This window comes from Erpetoichthys calabaricus, chromosome 8, assembly GCF_900747795.2.
Source record: "Erpetoichthys calabaricus chromosome 8, fErpCal1.3, whole genome shotgun sequence".
NCBI classification, from domain to species: domain Eukaryota; kingdom Metazoa; phylum Chordata; class Cladistia; order Polypteriformes; family Polypteridae; genus Erpetoichthys; species Erpetoichthys calabaricus.
Window position 1 is genome coordinate 120,754,933 of NC_041401.2, and position 18,004 is coordinate 120,772,936.

Here is an 18,004-nt window from a genome sequence, read left to right on the forward strand (position 1 = left end):
AAGGGAGATTTGTGTTGTAGATTTTAATACTTTCAGCTTTTGCAGGCCATCTGGACCTTGATTTAGAAATTAATATTAATGAAGTTGTCAGTGACTTCACATATGAAAATGAATTTTACTGGCTAACAATACTGTATGTGATGGCAGAAACTGCACTCATAATTAAATAGGTAAAAAAATAGTTTATCAAGTAGAAGTGTTATAAAAGTTGACAATATTGTAGACTTGTCTTATGTAAAGTCAAGAACAGATAGTTCGAAAATCATACCAGACTTTCAAAGAATGATTAATGTGTTTTAACAAACTGGTACTTCTGTAGGTCACAGGATGTGAGCTATTGGAGCACAGTTTTCAGCCAACTGAAACACCAGCAGCATACCATTCAGCTTTTAAAATGAATTAATAAATTATGCTTTCAGTATGTAAGATGCTATAGAGTGTTGTGAGATGTGTATTTGCCACTTCCTACTTTAAGCACAAGAGCTTCATAAGACCTCCTTATATAACTTGTAAGATTTGGAATGCACATGCATTATAGCAAACTAATAAGGTAAGTAGAATTTGTCAGCTGCATACTGGTGAGCCATACTAATACTTAATATAAAAGCAATCTGTCATACTAAACAAAAAGTCTGAAATAGCATAATTCACCATAATTTAGAGTTGTAAATTTGTAATCACTGACCTCAAAATAGTCTAAAGAATACCTTAAATGCTTAGGTTTGAAATTTGTCATTTTTAACTTTCTGGGCATGCTTTTTAGAGGGCTAAGACCATAAAGAATCAAATGCCAAAAATATTATCATATACTGTATGTGATCAGCCACCTCATAATAGCAGAAAACAACACTTCACATACCCCATTTATTTCAAAATTAATTTGAAAAACAGTCATTTTGACCCTTCTTTTTCCATTAGTGGTGAAACCCTAGGGTCAGTGGATGTGGCATACATACAGTCATTTGCCAGATTAGAAAATTAGAAATACGGGACACTCTTAAAATCTCTCTTTATTACTATATATAAATTTATACATGCCCCCTACACACCCAGACCAATATATTATATAAAAGTAGAGACATAAGTTAAAAACATAAAGCAAGGATTTTAATGGGTTATGAGGAAAACAAAAGTAAAATCACTTGAAAATTATTTAATACAAGCTAAAAAAAATTCTGTAAAAGTGAAATCCTTTGAAAATATTTATTTAATACAGACAACAGAAAAATATTATTTAATACAAGCAGTTAGAAAAAAAGTGGGCCGTGGCAAGTAGTAACAACACACTTTGTCGACACTGTATGTTGCAATGCTGATACAGAACTGCACAGCAGTGCAGCTGGAGAGCAAAATGGTAACAGTGTCACTGTCCTCAGCCAACCATAGCAACTGAACAAGTTGCAAACAAACAGGCAGCAAACACTAGTTTCCTTGTTACATTTGGGTTATTTTCATCAAGAGAATCTGAGAAAAGAAAGTATAATTACTTATAAAGTTACAACTAACTACTGTAAGAAGGTTGTAAAAATAATATTTTTATTACGAAATTTGAAAATGAACTAAATACGGAACATTTGGGTGTCCCTGAAAGGTCAGTACGGGACAGGGGACAAAATGATCAAATATGGGACATGTCCCGTATATAAGGGACGTCTGGCAACCATAGGCATGCACAGCTTCAAGTCCTTCCAACCATTTTTGCTGAAGACTCCTATCGGTTTACTATTTATTGTTAGGTTGTCATTTCTTGCACAAAACTTGGTCCAAAAGTGGACTAAAAGTTAGTTTTTTTTTTGCGGGGATAGTCTGAAGAGTCAAAAATAGAGCATCAAGTCAAGATGAATAATCTATAAATGTGGTGGTTTTCTCGTACTGTTGAGGTAAAAGGTACTGGACAAAAACAAAACTGAAGTGATTTCAAAGTATTCATAAGTAATTTGTATGGACACAATACAGTATAACTATTATATTTATTTTTTGGCATTATTCATTCATTATTTACAAAACTATATAATCTGTAATCCACAGTTTCCAATTGGTTTTAACCAAGTGAGAAGGGATGTAGGACAAATTTATCAGTTCCCAGATTTTCATACACCAGTACTGTATGTGCTGGTTTGTACATGAAATTCATATATGTTATGCAAATCCTTTCCTGTAAAGTCTGGACAATGAAAGTTTTGAATATTTTTACTCATTTATTTAATCATTCAGGTAAGAATCTTATTCCTGCAAAATGTTACATTAAGGAAAGACTTTAATGCAAATTATACATTACCATGCACTTTCAAGTCCCCTTAAATAATTTAAGTTATATTGTGTGTGTGTGTATGGAGAGAGAGTGAGAGAGAGAGAGTGATTATAACGTGTATGTGTGTGAATCATCAAATTTAATCAGCCTTTCACAAACACTGCAGCCATCCCAAAGTATAAAATGGTCAGTTTGGCTTGTACAGGACATATATGCTTTGCTTGTTTTCCAAATATTTAACTAGTAGGCCTCATTCTCTGGTACTAGAAACGGGTACCGTGGTACCACGTCCTGGATGTTTCCTTTCCTTAGTTTGTTAGTGACATTCTTTGTGTCCTCTTGGTTTGTACCCCCTCCTTAAAGTCCTCTACCCTTCGTGCCCCCCGACCGCCCCCCCTTTTCAATGCCGCTGCGCCTGTGCGTGAGTCGTGCTGCTGACACTGGGGACTCTGCTCCGGCGCGTCGTAACGGACCGATGTGTCTCCGGTGATCCAGGTTGCTTTTGTTGCCGTTTGCGACACGATGTCCGCCTCGCTACACTGCCTCCTGCTCCTCGCCACTGTGTGCCGGGAATGGGCACCGGTCTCCTCCTTTGCGGGGGCCTGCAGCTCGGAGAGCGGCCGGACGCGCAATTCGGAGCCGCGGCGGCAGCGACGGAGTGATGTGGACGGTCCTCTGGCAACCTGCGCTTACAAGCTTCTGCATACAGGCACTAGTGGCGGCCTTTGCTTTCGGAGCACAGAGCGCAGCTTCCGATGCCAGGAAAAGCTCTGTACCAGGTATCGCTCGGCAGGACGCGGCACGCTGGTTGCCAACGTGCTAAAGAACGGCAGTGCACTTCTGCAGTGGCGCTTCCCGGCGACTTCAGGACTGCGAGGTTTCCAGCTGGGCTGTTGGTGGAACGGCACACACACACAGTTCCAGTGCGACAGCGTATGGTTGGGCGCTGGGTGCTCCGATTACCTGCTTGCAGACGTGCACGATAGCGTGCGTTATCGTATCTGCCTACGGCCGCTATACGCCGCGAACGCCAGCAACGGCGGACCAGGGGACTGCGTGGACTTCAGCGCCGAACCAGCTGGCATGCGGGATATCGTCATCGCCATGACGGCGGTGGGGGGCTCCATCTGCGTCATGTTGGTGATCATTTGCCTGTTGGTGGCTTACATCACGGAAAATCTTATGCATCCTGCATTCAAAGGTGGAGGCCCGCTGCGGGCAAGTACCAGCACCCAGACGGACAGACGTGCAAGGCTGGCGCTGGTTGTGCGGGAGGAGCCAGACAGTGAACTGCACAAGACAGGCATGCTGTAGTTACTGTGTATGACGTCTGGTGTGGACCTCACGTAGAATTGCGCCATTGTGTTCCACTATGGTGAGCGACCTCCCTTTGAACAGATGAAAGTTCAGCTCGGTATTGTCACCTCAGGGTCTGCAGTGCCACAGAGTCATTAAGACTGAAGGGCCTCACAAAGCCCCTGGATGGTCACAAGTGTGTGTGTGTTTCCTCCTCTCACATTGTGTGCCCAGTCAAGCTTTGTTATTGCTAGATTAGAATAGATTCAGCTCCTGATAGAGTAGAAACCATACTGGAAGCAGGCCAACTGTCTCTTGGCTCTGGCACAGTACTGCATTGAATGGTTTCCAGTGACACAGCTGTCATGTAACTGGACTGGGTGCCTGGAGTAAAAACTGTCTTTTTTGCAGATGGATTTTCCTGGCCAGATAATTTCTTTTAAATCTGTCAGGCTGTGAGCCAAATGAGTTTGTGAAACATGCTTTTGGATCTTGCTGCATTTTCCTAGCTCATGACATTTTGGTACTTCCCAGCTGATTTCAAAGGGGCATGCCAGTCAGCATGCTTTTCCAGTATGGAAGTAGGACTTAGTAATATTGATCATAGCTTTACTGTTGTATTCCAAATTAGATTAAATAAACATGGCAGTGGTATCATATATTGAGTAATGTGATTGTTTCACCAGTTCTATTAGCTGTCATTTAAACAGCTCAGTCAGGTGCATGGTGTGACCTGAGTGACTTTTATGGATATAGTTTAACTGCGTCAGGTGCATTAGCACTGTGTAGCCATCCAAACAACTGGAGATATGTTTAACTTACTGCTCCACAGGGAAGCTGAAATCTGCCATCATGCTGACTAAAGAAGAACTGAAGACAGAATTTGAAGGACATCTATACACTTCTTTTGGAAGTCTTGTCAATTATTACAAATTGTACAATATAAAAGATGCCCACAACCAAAGAGCTGTAGGCTTTTTTGATTGCTAGTGCTGTCACATAATAATGTTTTAGAAAGTAATCTCATATAAGTCAGATCATATCGCAAGGTTGACTGGTTTATTCATCCATCCAATTTCTGAAACCTGTTGTTTCAATTGTGAGGAGCATGCACCAATCCTGACAGCACTGATGGAAAAGCAGCAACCCTGGACAGGTTGGCAGTACGTTAAAATGCATACTGTTGCACGTATCCGTACACAGTTACATGGTTTCATCTTGCATTCACTAGTCAAAATAACATTCATGTGTATTTTGTGTAAATTAATTTATGAATGAAAGGACTTCCTGCATAATCAAGAGAGTCCTCTTAAATGTGTGAACATGGTTTATAGTGAAGCATGTTATTCATAAGGCAAATATTCTTAGGGCATAAAAATCTGTTTTATAAAACAGTTTTTAAAATAATTTTTCCCTTCCCTCCCCTATGGTCACCCTTTTGGTGAACCCACTTGTGAATACAGATGTGTAGACACAGCGAGCAAGACTCTCTTGGGGTGGAGTCAGATATGATCCAACTCCTGCCATTTCCAAACCCTCAGTGCTACAGGGGTTGGATGCAATTGCTTAATTACTATTAAGGATAAGATTTTAGGAGGGTTATCTTATTCTGTTTAATAGACAACTATGTTGATTTTTTTTATCAGTAAATTAATAACAGTCATGATGGGCCAGAGAAATAACCAGGTGTGTCGTGATTGACATCAATATGCGTGTCAAGAGTGGTGTCACTGTATGAAGGCTGCAGTTGGACTATTCTCCTTACTTGAACTAAGTGCATATAGAAGCCCTGAACCAATGATACACTCTTGTATAAGGCTGTTTAACTATGTATGTCATCTTCTTCCTCATCATCTATTTCTATTTCTGTGTGGGGTCAATGTGTTTGATCAACCTTCTTCAAACAGCTAGGTCCTGAACCTTCTCATTAGTCAAGCCCTTTTCTTTCAGATCTTTTACTTTATCGAGCCACCTCCACTTTGGCCTCTCTTGCTTTCTCTTCCACTATCACTCTTTCGCCCATCTATTCATCATCTGTCCTCATCTCTTGTCTATACCACTTCAACCTACTTTCCTGTACTTTCTTGGATATCTCACCCACTTTTGTTGTGCCTCTGATTCTCTCACTTCTTATTCTGTCCTGTTTATTAGCTCCATCTCATCATTCTCATTTCTGCCACATCTAACTTCTTCTCCTGTGCTCCCTTTACTGCCCATTCCTCAGTTGCATACATCATTGCAGGTCTTACCACTGTCTTAAAAACCTCACCTTTAACCTTCATTTTAATTCTTTGCTCACACAATACCCCGATACCTTATTCCAATTGTTCTATCAACCCTACCCTTTATGGGTTAGCTCTGCATCTAGTTTTCCATCTTGGACTACCACTGATCCTAGATATTTAAAAAATATAAAAAAAAAAATAATTTCTCTCTCTGCAGGCTAACTTCTGAATCTCTGCTCCAGCAGACCCCTGTGACCCTGTGTTCGGATTCAGTGGGTTGGAAAATGGATGGATGGATATTCTGTCTTCTTCCTTGTTTATGTTCACTCCTCTATCTTACATCACCCTTCTCCATTCTTCCAACTTCCTCTCCATTTTCTCTTTTCTGGCACTACACAACACAATGTCATCAGTGAAAAGAATACACCAGGGAGACTCACACATCCATAACCAGGTCAAAGAGGTAAGGACTTAAAGAAGATCGCTGGTGCCAGCCTACTCTGAATTGGATCTTGTCTGTTACCCCAAAACTGCTTTTAAGCTGAGTCCTCACTCCCTCATACATATTGTGGACAATCCTCACATACTTCTCTGGTACTCCTTTCTCTCTCATGCACCTCCAGACCTCTTGATGTGGTGCATAAGCCTTCTCCATATCAATCAACACTATATGTAAATGTGTCTGTTTTTCTCAGTTCTTTTCCATGAGCTGTCTCAATGTAAAAACTTAATCAGTTGTTCCTCTCCTTGACATAAAATCAAGCTGCTCTTCCTCTAAGGCGATCCCGAAGCCTTCTCTCTATAACCCTTTCCAACATTTTCATTGTGTGTGACATCAGTTTTATTCCTCAATAGTTTCCACAATCCTGATTATTACCCTTCTCTTTATAAATAGGTACAATCACACTGTTTCCTTTACTCCTCTGGTATTCACTCCTGTTCAAAGATCATCTGCATTAGATCCCACAACACATCAACTCTTCTCCTATACTCTTCTGCATTTTTGCTGGTATTTCCTCCTGTCCTGTTGCTTTTTCTCATTTCATTCCTTTCAGTGCCTCCTTCCTCCCACCTTATTCTTTGCACTTGCTCTTTATTTGGGACTCCAACCCTAAATACTACCTTTGGACTATCTTCATTCAACAGCTTTTCTAAGTCCATCTATTCTTGATCCTATCAAGCTCAATCAAGGCCACACCTTCCACAGCTTTATCTGATTAAAATCCTTCCCGTCCTTGTTCCTGCCTTTGGTATTCTAAAAAAACAATGTCTCCCTCATTTTTCTCTTCAGTTTTTCATACGCCTCATTCAAAGCTTGTGCCTTGGCCTATGTATAGCATAGTACATGTTATGCATCTCTTTGGCATCACATTGTTTACCTGAAGCTCATCCCACCCGTCGGATTATTTTTCCAGTTGAATTAATTGGAGCTTTTATTCGGAAACCCCTGAAATACACAATCATCAGGTGTAAAGTCACGACTCGCTGGAAAACAAGCCTTTGCCGACCCATGTTACACCCGTGTGAATCGTACCTCACAAGGTCTGTTCTTAGCTGGTCTAAGCCCATATGGAGCCCTATGAGGTTTCCCCTTGGTGTCTATAGCGCAAATGGGGGCAGGAGTGGGATTCAGAAACGGAACCCCTTGGTGTCCATAACACATATTCAGTAATGTTAATCTTCGGTGTACTGAGCCCGCCCCCCTTAACTTTCATAAATGACGCCCTAGGCGACCACCTAGTCACCATTGCCTAGGTGCGTCGGTGAATTCCCAAGACGTTGTTGAGGGTGAGTGGTCTGGTCATCAATCTGCCTTTTCCACGCCCCTCTTCAAAAAAGAACGAGTGAAAATAATGCCAAAGATGAGCAATTTTCTTCTAAAAGACGCCGTTAAGGAAAAGAAGGTTACGATTGCTTCCTAATATTTTTTAACATTACAGTATAATTTCAAACCGATCGGTAACCGTTGACTCACGCTGAGACACGCCTTGTCGAGTGCTGATTGGCGCGACCGATTCTCGTCACAGTTTCTCGTCACTCGGTCACATGACTCGAAATTACACGCCCATTGGTTTTGTCACCTCGCTCGCCGCCATTTCCTTCAGCTTCCGAAGGACCGGTTGTTGTTTCATCGAGGTGCGTTCGCATACCGAGACACCGGCGTCGAAATGCCGTCTCACCCGCTGCGAGTGGCTGTGGTCTGCTCCAGCAACCAGAACCGTAGTATGGAGGCGCATAACATCCTCAGGTACAAGTGAAAAGGGGCGGGCGAAATTGAACGAGACATACTAGGAAATTCGAGCTTTATAGGCTAAACATACGGGTCCCTCTTTCGGGAGAGGCCTAAAGTGAAATACAGTACAGACGGTATGAAAACCCTAAATAAGCCGGAAGATATTATTTCGGAGTAGCGGTACAAACCGCGTGTCGTTTAGAGTCATGTCCGTCGTTCGTATGGGACCAGAAATAAGACGCAAGAGCTGGGAATGTAAAAGTAGGCCATGAGCGAAGGGCCTCCAAATCCGAGGTACTGTACTTGTATCCCGGTAGGCAAATGGCGGTAGCGTTTCCGAGATTTGCGAAAAGGTCCGGCATTTTTTCCAAAATAATAGCAATCTGTTATTTAAGAAAAGAGGGGCGGTAGAGTCGCGAAATATGATTATGCAATGGGGTAAATGGTCACCCGTATTTCCTCGTTTTGGAAGATCAAAAGCGAAGTTTCGAAATCCATTCCTCTTCGGGGAAAAAAAAAACATTCGTTGTGTACAATACGTGATTTGTAAGTTCACACCACAGTATGTAAACTTAAGTGGGAAGGGAATAATTTTGAAGGTCAGAAGTGGAAATTTCGAGAATTTCTTTAGTTTCCTGAAAAGTCCAACTTGGCCTTTGTTTCGCGTAATGGCCTATCTGTGGTAAACATCGTCGCAGTGTTATTTAAATTATACACTACCGTAATATGGAAGTGTATACGCATTTATATTAAAAGCCTCACAGGCGTTAGTAAATGGTTACATCTGCATAAAACTGTGCTTTAGCTAAATCCTTGTCATAAAATGTGTTTTTTTTTTGTATATGGGTTAACTAAGAAACATTCGTCTTTTTTGACACAACTGCACCCTAAAAGGTTCTACCCCATTGTCCATGATAGTAAGGACCCAACCAGGAATAGTTTCAACCTTCTGTCACTACGGATAAATATATTTGAAATGGTTAAAAACAAAATGTTTTATTACGTTTTCATACTCTTACGTAGAGATGTCATTGTTGCACAGTGATTAAAGTTGCCTCCGTAATTAAAACCACCTTATTTTCCAGCAAAATATATTCTTTGTGGAACATGCATTTACATTACATTTTTTTAAATATTAAGCCTCAGGACTTGATACAAGAGTATTTGGCAGCTTTGATTACATGTGTTGCCTATGATGAAATTATATCCAGGGTCCTGCACCTGCTTCCAGGAAAATTGATTCCCTGTGATGCAGTCCTGGATAAGAAATTTATTATATGAGTTGATTGTACACACGTATAGCATAAATTGTTAAAGGAAGAGGTTGGAACCACAGCAGTATTCCTATGTATATCGCATTTTCCAAAACACTTATGGTCAGTCATAAGGATGTAATGGGGTTTATCTAGCAGCTCTGAGTAAAATGCCATTAATGGTACTCCCATTACATTATCCAAACCCATTTTTTTTCCAGAAGAATGACATTCCTCACTTTTTTCAGTGTTTTTTTTTTTCTATTTCCTCCATCCCCAAAAATGACTGCTGGTGTAGTTACAATTGCACCAGCAGATACAGCTGTCTTATGCTCAACATCTAATTCAGTTGCAATTCACACAGGTCAAGCCCCCACCCCTCGTTTGAAGGATAATCTTGTTTCCCAGGTGCCTTTGTGTCTGAAAGCTTAAAAGTCAAGTCATATTTTCCTGTAACTGATGAATGCCAATTACAAAAATGTTTTGTGGTATGTAGAAAAATTTTCCGCGCACTTGAGCTTCTTATGGTATTTGCATCTCAGTCAGCTTTTTGCAAAAATTTCCAGTTGACTGCAATTAGTTGTTAACATTAATTTGTTTAGCGGTGTAGTAGGCATTGTACACACTTTTAAAGTGTTCTATATGAAATAAACAAAACTGCATCCACATGGAATAATTTCTTATCATATTTTTTTTTATTCATCTGTAGACATGCCATGTTTTGGTAATAAACCTGGGCATGTTCTTTCTTGAGTTTGTACCTTTCTTGTGCTCGATGCTTTGAGGTCAGGCTCTCTAGGCTGTGAAACCTTAAGATTGATTAAGTAGTGTGTTAGCTGGATAGGCCTTGAAGATAGCTTAATTTAAAGTTCTCATTAAGGCAGAAATACAGTATGTGAATGTACAGCATTGAAGCCATCCTGAGTGGACACAGATCAGGTAATAGTGTGAATGCAAATTTTGTGGTTCCAATGTATGTGTGTATATGTAAAAAAATGTGGTGGTAGCACTTGTCCCATGACCATAATTGTCTCTTTACTTTCTACCATACCTTTAAATGTAAATCTCCTATGTGTTCAAGGCAAAGGACATCATTGAGTTATTGGTGATGCTCTAGAGCTGATCATGAGACGTTATGTAATATGCAGTATAATTCTCCTTGCGTATCTCAGTATTTATAAGGTTTTATGATATCTTGCACATTTTGTATTTTTAATTCAATAAGGTAAACAGTTGGTTCTCAACAAGCAGTATCGGTGCAGTTCTTCAGGAAGTATAGTGTCAATACTATAGTCATCCCCCACTTTCTTGCCATAGTATGCTCTTTGGTATCGTAAGACCTGCGGTTGGGATTTGATTGGAAAAAGCAAACTGTTGGTGCCAACTTAAATCATGGATCAGTACATCTTGCGTTTGCCTTTTATATTGTCTGGTCCTGCAGGGTCGTGCTGTGCTAGATGAAGTTCTGTTTTCTGAAATCTGTTGCTTCTGCATTTTTAAGGCATAATTGTGAATCAAAAATTGAGGACTTCATTTGTATTGGAATATTGCATCAGTCTCAAGCCCCAAATGAGCAATTGACTTATTGCAAGTGTTATAGCCACCAGTAGACAGAGCACTATTTTTAAGTCTTGTATAATATTGATGCAATTCAAATTCTGTTACTACTCTACATGTTTTCTGATAAGGTTTTTAAATAACTGTATCTAGATCTTGAGTAGAAGTAGGCAAACATTGTATTGAAATTGCATCTCTTCTCAAGTAGTATATAGATAAAACGTCCACTTTATTACAGTGCTTTTTTTATGCTGTTTTGTCTGAAGTGGAATATCAGGCTTTTACTGCAGAAGCTAGTAAAGGAGATGACTTATATTTTGTAAAGAACCTTATTTTTTGCTCCATAAGATTCACTCCTCCTCGCCCCAAAGTGGGTGGAAATGTCTGTGGTCTCATGGAGCAAATATTGTGTCACAGACTGTGATGTTTATTACCTGACCTGTCAGCGGTAGCGACAGCTGTTTGAATAGGAAGTGGTAGGCCCACACGAAACACCTGGGGATGCTTAACACTAGAATTGCCAAAGCCTACGAAACATCTAAATCCGTCCCACCTTCAATCCCTTCGCACCTCTCCGCCAGCGTCATTTGTCTTGTAAATGTGTTGATAAGCGGCAAGCAGCCTATCACATCCCCCACCGCCGCACAGTTTTGTTAGCTCAAGTCTGTTTACCTGCGTGTCAGTTGTATAGAGTGAGAAGTCAACTGAGGTGAACTCCGATGATGATGAGGGTTCTATATCGGAGAAAGAATGCACATCACACTTTTGCCGTTGCTGTACTTTGCATATGTACATGGGAAGCTCTGCAGTCTACTTGTGACTTTACACTGTAGGAAGAAAGTAAATAAATCAAGCTAAATAACATTCCATCTGGCTTTTATGTAAGTAACATATAAATGTTTTGGGCACATGCACCGTCCAGATCTAAACACTAACGTGGAGAGTCACTCGCGTACTGAAGAGTCTATAGCTTCAGGTGGAAGCTGCTATTAGCAATGCCTTAGATGGAACTGAAGACGGCGAAGAAAGTGATATCAGTGATTGTGCGCAACTGAGCTTCATAAATTCTGACACTAGTGATAAGGAGTTCTTGGCTTTTCCAGAAAACTAGAAGCGTGCTTTAACCTTAAAATCTCATTTGTTAATGACCGTGATGATGGTTCTTAATACAGTGGTCCCTCCTCCATCGCTGGTGTTGCGTTCCAGAACCCCCTGCAAAAGGTGAAAATCCGCGAAGTAAAAACCATGTTTATATGGTTATTTTTATATTGTCACGCTTGGGTCACAGATTTGCACGGAAACACAGAAGGTTATAGTGAGACCGGAACTTTATTCAAACACTGCAAACAAACATTTGCAGAAAGAGAGAGAAAAGCAAACAATCAAAAACCGCTAGGTGCTGTTTGACCGTGCGGGAAACCTATCGCTTGACAAAGCAGCCGCAAGGAAGGGAGCAATATGAAGGTAGTTTTTCTGCATTTTTTAGACGAGCGTCCGTATCCTCTAGGGGTGCGAACAGCCCTCCTGCTCACACCCCCTCAGTCAGGAGCAGAGAATGTCAGAGCAAGAGAGAGAAAAGCAAACAATCAAAAATCAATAGGTGCTATTTGGGCTTTTAAGTATGTGAAGCACCGAGCGGGAAGCATATCGCGTAACAAAGCAGCCACAAGGAAGGGAGTAATGTGAAGGTAGTCTCTCAGCATTTTTTGAGGAGTGTCCGTATCCTCTAGTGGTGCGAACGGCCCCCTTGCCCACAGTATATTTAAGGAGTTTTATTTAATACGCTCAGCTTCTCCACCATCTGCCAATAGCGTCCCTTGTATGAAATCAACTGGGCAAACCAACTGAGTAAGCATGTACCAGAAATTAACAGACCCATTGTCCACTGAAACCCACGAACCAGCAAAAATCTGCGATATATATTTAAATATGCTTACATATAAAATCCGCAATAGAGTGAAGCCGCGAAAGTTGAAGCGCGATATAGCGAGCGATTACTGTACCGCTGTTGACGTTTCATGGTTGAAATATTATTCTGCTATATTTTATTAAATATATTAGTACAGCATTTGGTTCAGAACATTTTTCTTGTTTTCCTCCTCTAAACCTAGGTGCATATTATGGTCAGGTGCTTCTTATGGAGCGAAAAATACAGTAAATACTTTAATTGGCAGACTAAATGAGGTGAACTGTATGCTCACAACTCATGTTACTAGTTTCGTCAACATGAAAGTGACCTTAATCTTAAGTTGCTGATAGTGTTAAGTGAAAGCTGTTTCTGATATAGCCCTCTTTATTAAATAGGTGGTAGCTAGACTAAGTATGGTGGTAATACACAGTTTGCAAATTGTATTAATCTTCTTGGTCCACTGTGTGTTTAGCAGCTACATGTAAAATTCAGTAATGGAAAAAACTAAATTCAGTTTTATTGTACTCCGCATTTTTTCAGATTAGCTAAATGCTTTCTTGTTGCTTTGTATTGCATAAGTTTATAGAACATAATTGTACCATCCTTCAAATGTGTGCAATGTCCTTTATCAAAAGGTTTTGCTTCTACTATACAACATTGGCAGCCTCTTTCCTTGGCCAGTCTCCTTCAGTCTGATTTTTGACAGTCCTCAGACACCCACTCATACATTTTGGCATAAAAATAATCCTTCCACAGATATGCTTGGATTCAACTAAACAATTACTGGTAAATGTTTTGCATTTTTCATATTGACACTCTGTTCTGGCTCTTCATGAGTATACTATACATGTAAATTGGTAAAGAACATAGAATTAAATAGAGAGTGGATAAAAACAAAAATTGAGCTTGACTCATTTCTGGAGGCCAGCAGATGAGAAAGTTGGAAAATTGTTAAATTTTGTAGTCTGTGTCTGCTTGTTTTGTAAGAGTATGTTAAGGAAATGTGAATAGAATCATTGTGTTTGTGCAGCATTTTCAAAGCCAAGTTCTTAGCTGTCATGCTTTGCTTTTTACCACTGGTCCCTGAACAAAAATAATTTACATGTAATAAGGAAACTTTTTGCATGTCTGGCTATCTCTCCCCACCAGGGACAGCACATTTCTTTCATGGGCTGTGCTCCATATGAAATAGCAGTAAGGGCTTGTGGCTACCTAAATCAGGTGGGTATGGAGTTTACTTTTCATGTGAAGTGAAACTGTTTTAGCAAGGAGAAACCTGAAATGTTATCACTTCAAAGATGATATTTGAGAAAAATTGATTGCTAGTTTTTTGCACAAAACAACAAATAAGTAAAAGTTTTGAGTATGCACATTTTTAATTTAAAGTTTTTTTCTGAATTGTGGCATTTTGTCCAGAATACTATGACACTACAGTCATTTTAGATTAAATATGTACTTGATTTTATGACTGCATGAAACCTTTTTTTTTTCTGGTGTGAAGATAAAAAATAAAAATGAGGGAAAATAGTGACCATTAACACACCTTACATTCCATTGGTTAACTGTGTGGGAGTTTGCCAGTCACTGATCGTAATATTTCAAGAATGCCCAGAGGTATGTAGTAGTGTGCAAATGCCTTAAAAATAAAATTAACTGCTATAATACAGAAGTTGGATATTTTCTTTCAACATTTGTGTTGGAAGAAAAACTGAAATCGTTTTTCTCTCCAACTGATGTACACTTCAAGCCCTCTCATTGCTGCCTGCCATCCTTTAACTTGGCAAATGTCAATTAGAATTTAAATTATTTTAAAGGTTTTACTACCAGCATCATATCATATATTATCCCAGTGAGTAAGACTTGTTGCTGTTGAAATCCAAGCCACTGACTTGCTTGGCCATTTCACTTTTATGTGCTTCAGCTGTCAGATTATTATTATTATTTTTTTTTTATAATTGTTATTCTGTTTGATAATGCTTTTCTAAAATTGCAGTTTTAGAAATGTTAATGGACAGCATTACTGGTACACTTTTTAGTAGAGGTAACTTTATAATACCTACATTTAGGTTTTAATCAGTTCTAACTGTATTAGCACCACATAAAACTGTTACCTTGTTAACTTGTGTTTAAAGATACTGGCATTCCTAAAGTTCAGACAGGGTTCAGAAATACCCAAAATGAAATGGCTTTCACAAGAAATATGTCTGTCTATTGCTGTTTTTACAGAAGGATGGTTATTCCATGTGACAGATTGCTAAGAAACTGAAGATTTCATGCAAATGTCTCTATTACTGTCTTCAGAAGAGGGTAAACTGAATCTAACCAGGATAGAAAAAGGAGGCCAAGATGGACAACTTCATAAGAGGATAAGACGACAGAGTGTGTATTTTGAGAATTTCATTACTAGTCCTTCACTGTTGTCTTTATTAAATACACAGCAAATATCAGTGTTCTCTGCAACAGAGAAAAGGTGACTCTGGATTGATGAACATAATGTACCTTTCCAGTCATTGTTTGTTCATTGTCTTATTTTGCCACTTTTAACCTTTTCATTTGTGGCTTATTATTATTAAACTCTGCCTCTAAAGCCAGCATTGCACAGTCGTCTTTTCACATGACACTGGTGTTTGTCATGAAGTCCACTGAGAAACCAGCAAGGCGTTTGAGAAGCAACCTGTAGATTCTGATGTCCTTGTCTTATGCATTAGTTCATCTTGGCCTTCCCCTTTTTCTGTACTGATTAGATCCAGTTTACTTTCTTCTCTCAAGATAGTAAAGGACACCTTTGTATGAAATCTTCAGTTTCTTTGGGAATTATGAAATAGCTTTAATTCTGAAAAAAAAAAAAAAAAAAAGACACGATTCTTTAGAAAGCTGTTTTATTTTGTCCATTTTTGAACCCAGAACTGAACTTTTGGAATGACACTACATTGAAACAATAGAACAGAAAAACTAATGTCATTGGTTATAATGTTTCTTTTAATAACCAATATGCATGTAAACATAACTAAGGTAACCTTACAGAGTTTACCATTAGGAGACTGAAGGAATTGCTGCTGAAAATGGAGCTTTACATCCGTGTGTGAATAAAAAATTCAGTCGTTACCAGCAGTAATGGCCTTTATAGACGCTAGTATTATTTTGGCTATATTTTTTATATCAGTTTCATGATATCTTGGTAAAGGTGTGCATTTCTATTGAAAACGGGACAATTTCTTGGTGACCCAAACTTTTGAATGGTAGTGTATTATGTTGCATCAAAGTGCACTATATATAAGACAAAAAGCAGTTTATCACAGTCAATGTGAATCATCAGGCTGCTGTTTAGCTCCCTAACCTGTTAAAGTTTGGGTTTAAAGGCTGAAGTGATGCTGTTGTGGCTTTTGTTTTATATTTAAGTTGCAAATGTCTAGTAACATCAAAGAAAAAACAAAACTACAATGTTAAGGATCAATTGCTGCTGCTCATATACTTTTTTTTTTCCTTAAATTTATTAGAAAGTGCAAAGGTATGTCGCCCTGTTTTGGTCAGTTCTGAAGTAATCAACCAAAAGAATACTTTTGTTTGTTGAATTTTCAAGTTATTGGAGTTGGCATCCATAGTTTTACAAAAAAAATCTCCCATAATTATGTTCAGATATTTTGTCCACACTGTCTTCCTATACTAGACATCTTTAGATGTGTTTACAGTAAGTAATGTGTCTACAAGTTTCTTTTGTTTATTAAGTAGTAACTTGTTTTCTTTAGTTAGTGATTTGTTTCCGACATTGGCAACAGACATGGTTACCTATAGGAACTGATAGATTTGCTGCTGTCCAATCTAGAGGCTTTCAAACTCAATCCTGAGGACCCACTGTGGCTGCAGGTTTTTTGTTCCAGCCAGGTTAATAATCAGTGCCAACTGATAACACTGATCTCATTTAATCAGCTGTTTTGTTTTTTTTCTCCCTACATTCAGAAAAGGACAGCAGCATGATTTTTACATTTATAAGACATTTAGAAATATTTGTTTTTGCTGTAGATTTAAAAGCTTAACTCTTTTGTTGATTTAATTATTTTGCCCTTTCTCTGTGCAGTTTGCTCTCTTCATTGTATCTTAATGACAATTAACAACTAGCAGGGCAAACTCCCAGGCAAACAGCACTGAATCATGAAAAACTGCAACTACTTTAGTATTGCACCCACTAATTCGTAAATAATGGATTAAACAATTAGAATACCTGGAAAAGTAGAATGAAAATCAAGATGAAAATATTGTTAAAATGGAAACAAAAAACATTATTCCCATATAACTTATTACATCATTTTTTTTTTAACCCAACTTGTTCCCAAAACACAGAATCTGGGAAATAATTCACTTAATTAGCCCTGGAGTCCAATTAAAAGCAGAAGCTGGTTGGAACAAAAACCTGCTGCCTCATTGGGTCCCTGGGACCGAGTTTGAAAACCCTTGGTCCAATCCTTGTACCCAATGGTGTAAAGAGTTGCTGGGCTCCATTGAATGAATTCTCTGTCCCAGAAATCTGTCATTTAACCCATATTGTTTGTAGATGACAAACGTTTTCCATGTTTATGGAGATGACAAATTCCTGATACAGTAGAAGCAAATGGAGACCTAGCTTAAAGACAGCAAAACAATATCAATATTTCTATAAAACCATTATTTAGCAAAAATATATTTAAGTTAACCATTTGTGGAAAACCCCTTTCTGAATGTAGAGTGCACTGAAACAAAGGAGCTTTTTAAATAAACACCAGCATCCATCCATTGGTCAGGAACCCAACCTTGTAATAACTAATACGTTGGTGCTACCACCTGCTTCATGTTATATTAGCATTGGTGTGTGTGGTCTGAGATGTATATGTACAGCTAGGGAATAAAAGCTAAATGTGTGTGAATGAGAGAAAATGTAAAGCCACCATATTTGAAAGATGAGTCAATAAATGGAAGATTAAATTCATCACTGCAATTTCAATCGATGGAAAAATCTGTAAGTACTGACTTATCTTAATGACCAACAAATGAGATCTTCAATACAAAGGTTTGATTGTATTTTAATACACTTTAGTTGTTCATGAGTCGAGCTTTCCAGATATGGTTTAAATGGCAATATTTTAGCCGAAATGCACATCTGTAGCACATGATTGGATACCTGACCAGTGAGCTAAGTTTCTTGAGTAAGCTGAAAATGTTTTTGATGTTTTGATATTTATGGTTATTTAATGTTGGACCCCATTGACTTGTATTGTTAGATTTGTTATTTCCATTATCTGTGAAAAT

General features: G+C 38.8%; 2 protein-coding genes across 2 annotated transcripts in view; both read left to right on the top strand.

The window, feature by feature from the left end:
• Positions 1–2,669: 2,669 nt before the first annotated feature.
• On the top strand, positions 2,670–4,205 carry fndc10 (fibronectin type III domain containing 10). The gene has a single exon (XM_028807345.2). The coding sequence runs from the start codon at positions 2,774–2,776 to the stop codon at positions 3,563–3,565; it is 792 nt and encodes a 263-aa protein (XP_028663178.1). The 5' UTR covers positions 2,670–2,773; the 3' UTR covers positions 3,566–4,205.
• A 3,632-nt stretch (positions 4,206–7,837) lies between these two features.
• ssu72 (SSU72 homolog, RNA polymerase II CTD phosphatase) overlaps positions 7,838–18,004 on the top strand; it is a 48,611-nt gene continuing 38,444 nt past the window's right edge. Inside the window, exon 1 of the mRNA XM_028807346.2 lies at positions 7,838–8,020. Within this exon, the coding sequence (XP_028663179.1) occupies positions 7,941–8,020 (80 nt within the window). The 5' untranslated portion in view covers positions 7,838–7,940. The remainder of the gene's footprint in view (positions 8,021–18,004) is intronic.

What these genes read in the sequence shown, in the direction of transcription:
- fndc10 (XM_028807345.2), top strand. Translation starts at nt 2,774, where the DNA reads ATGTCCGCCTCGCTACACTGCCTCCTGCTCCTCGCCACTGTGTGCCGG.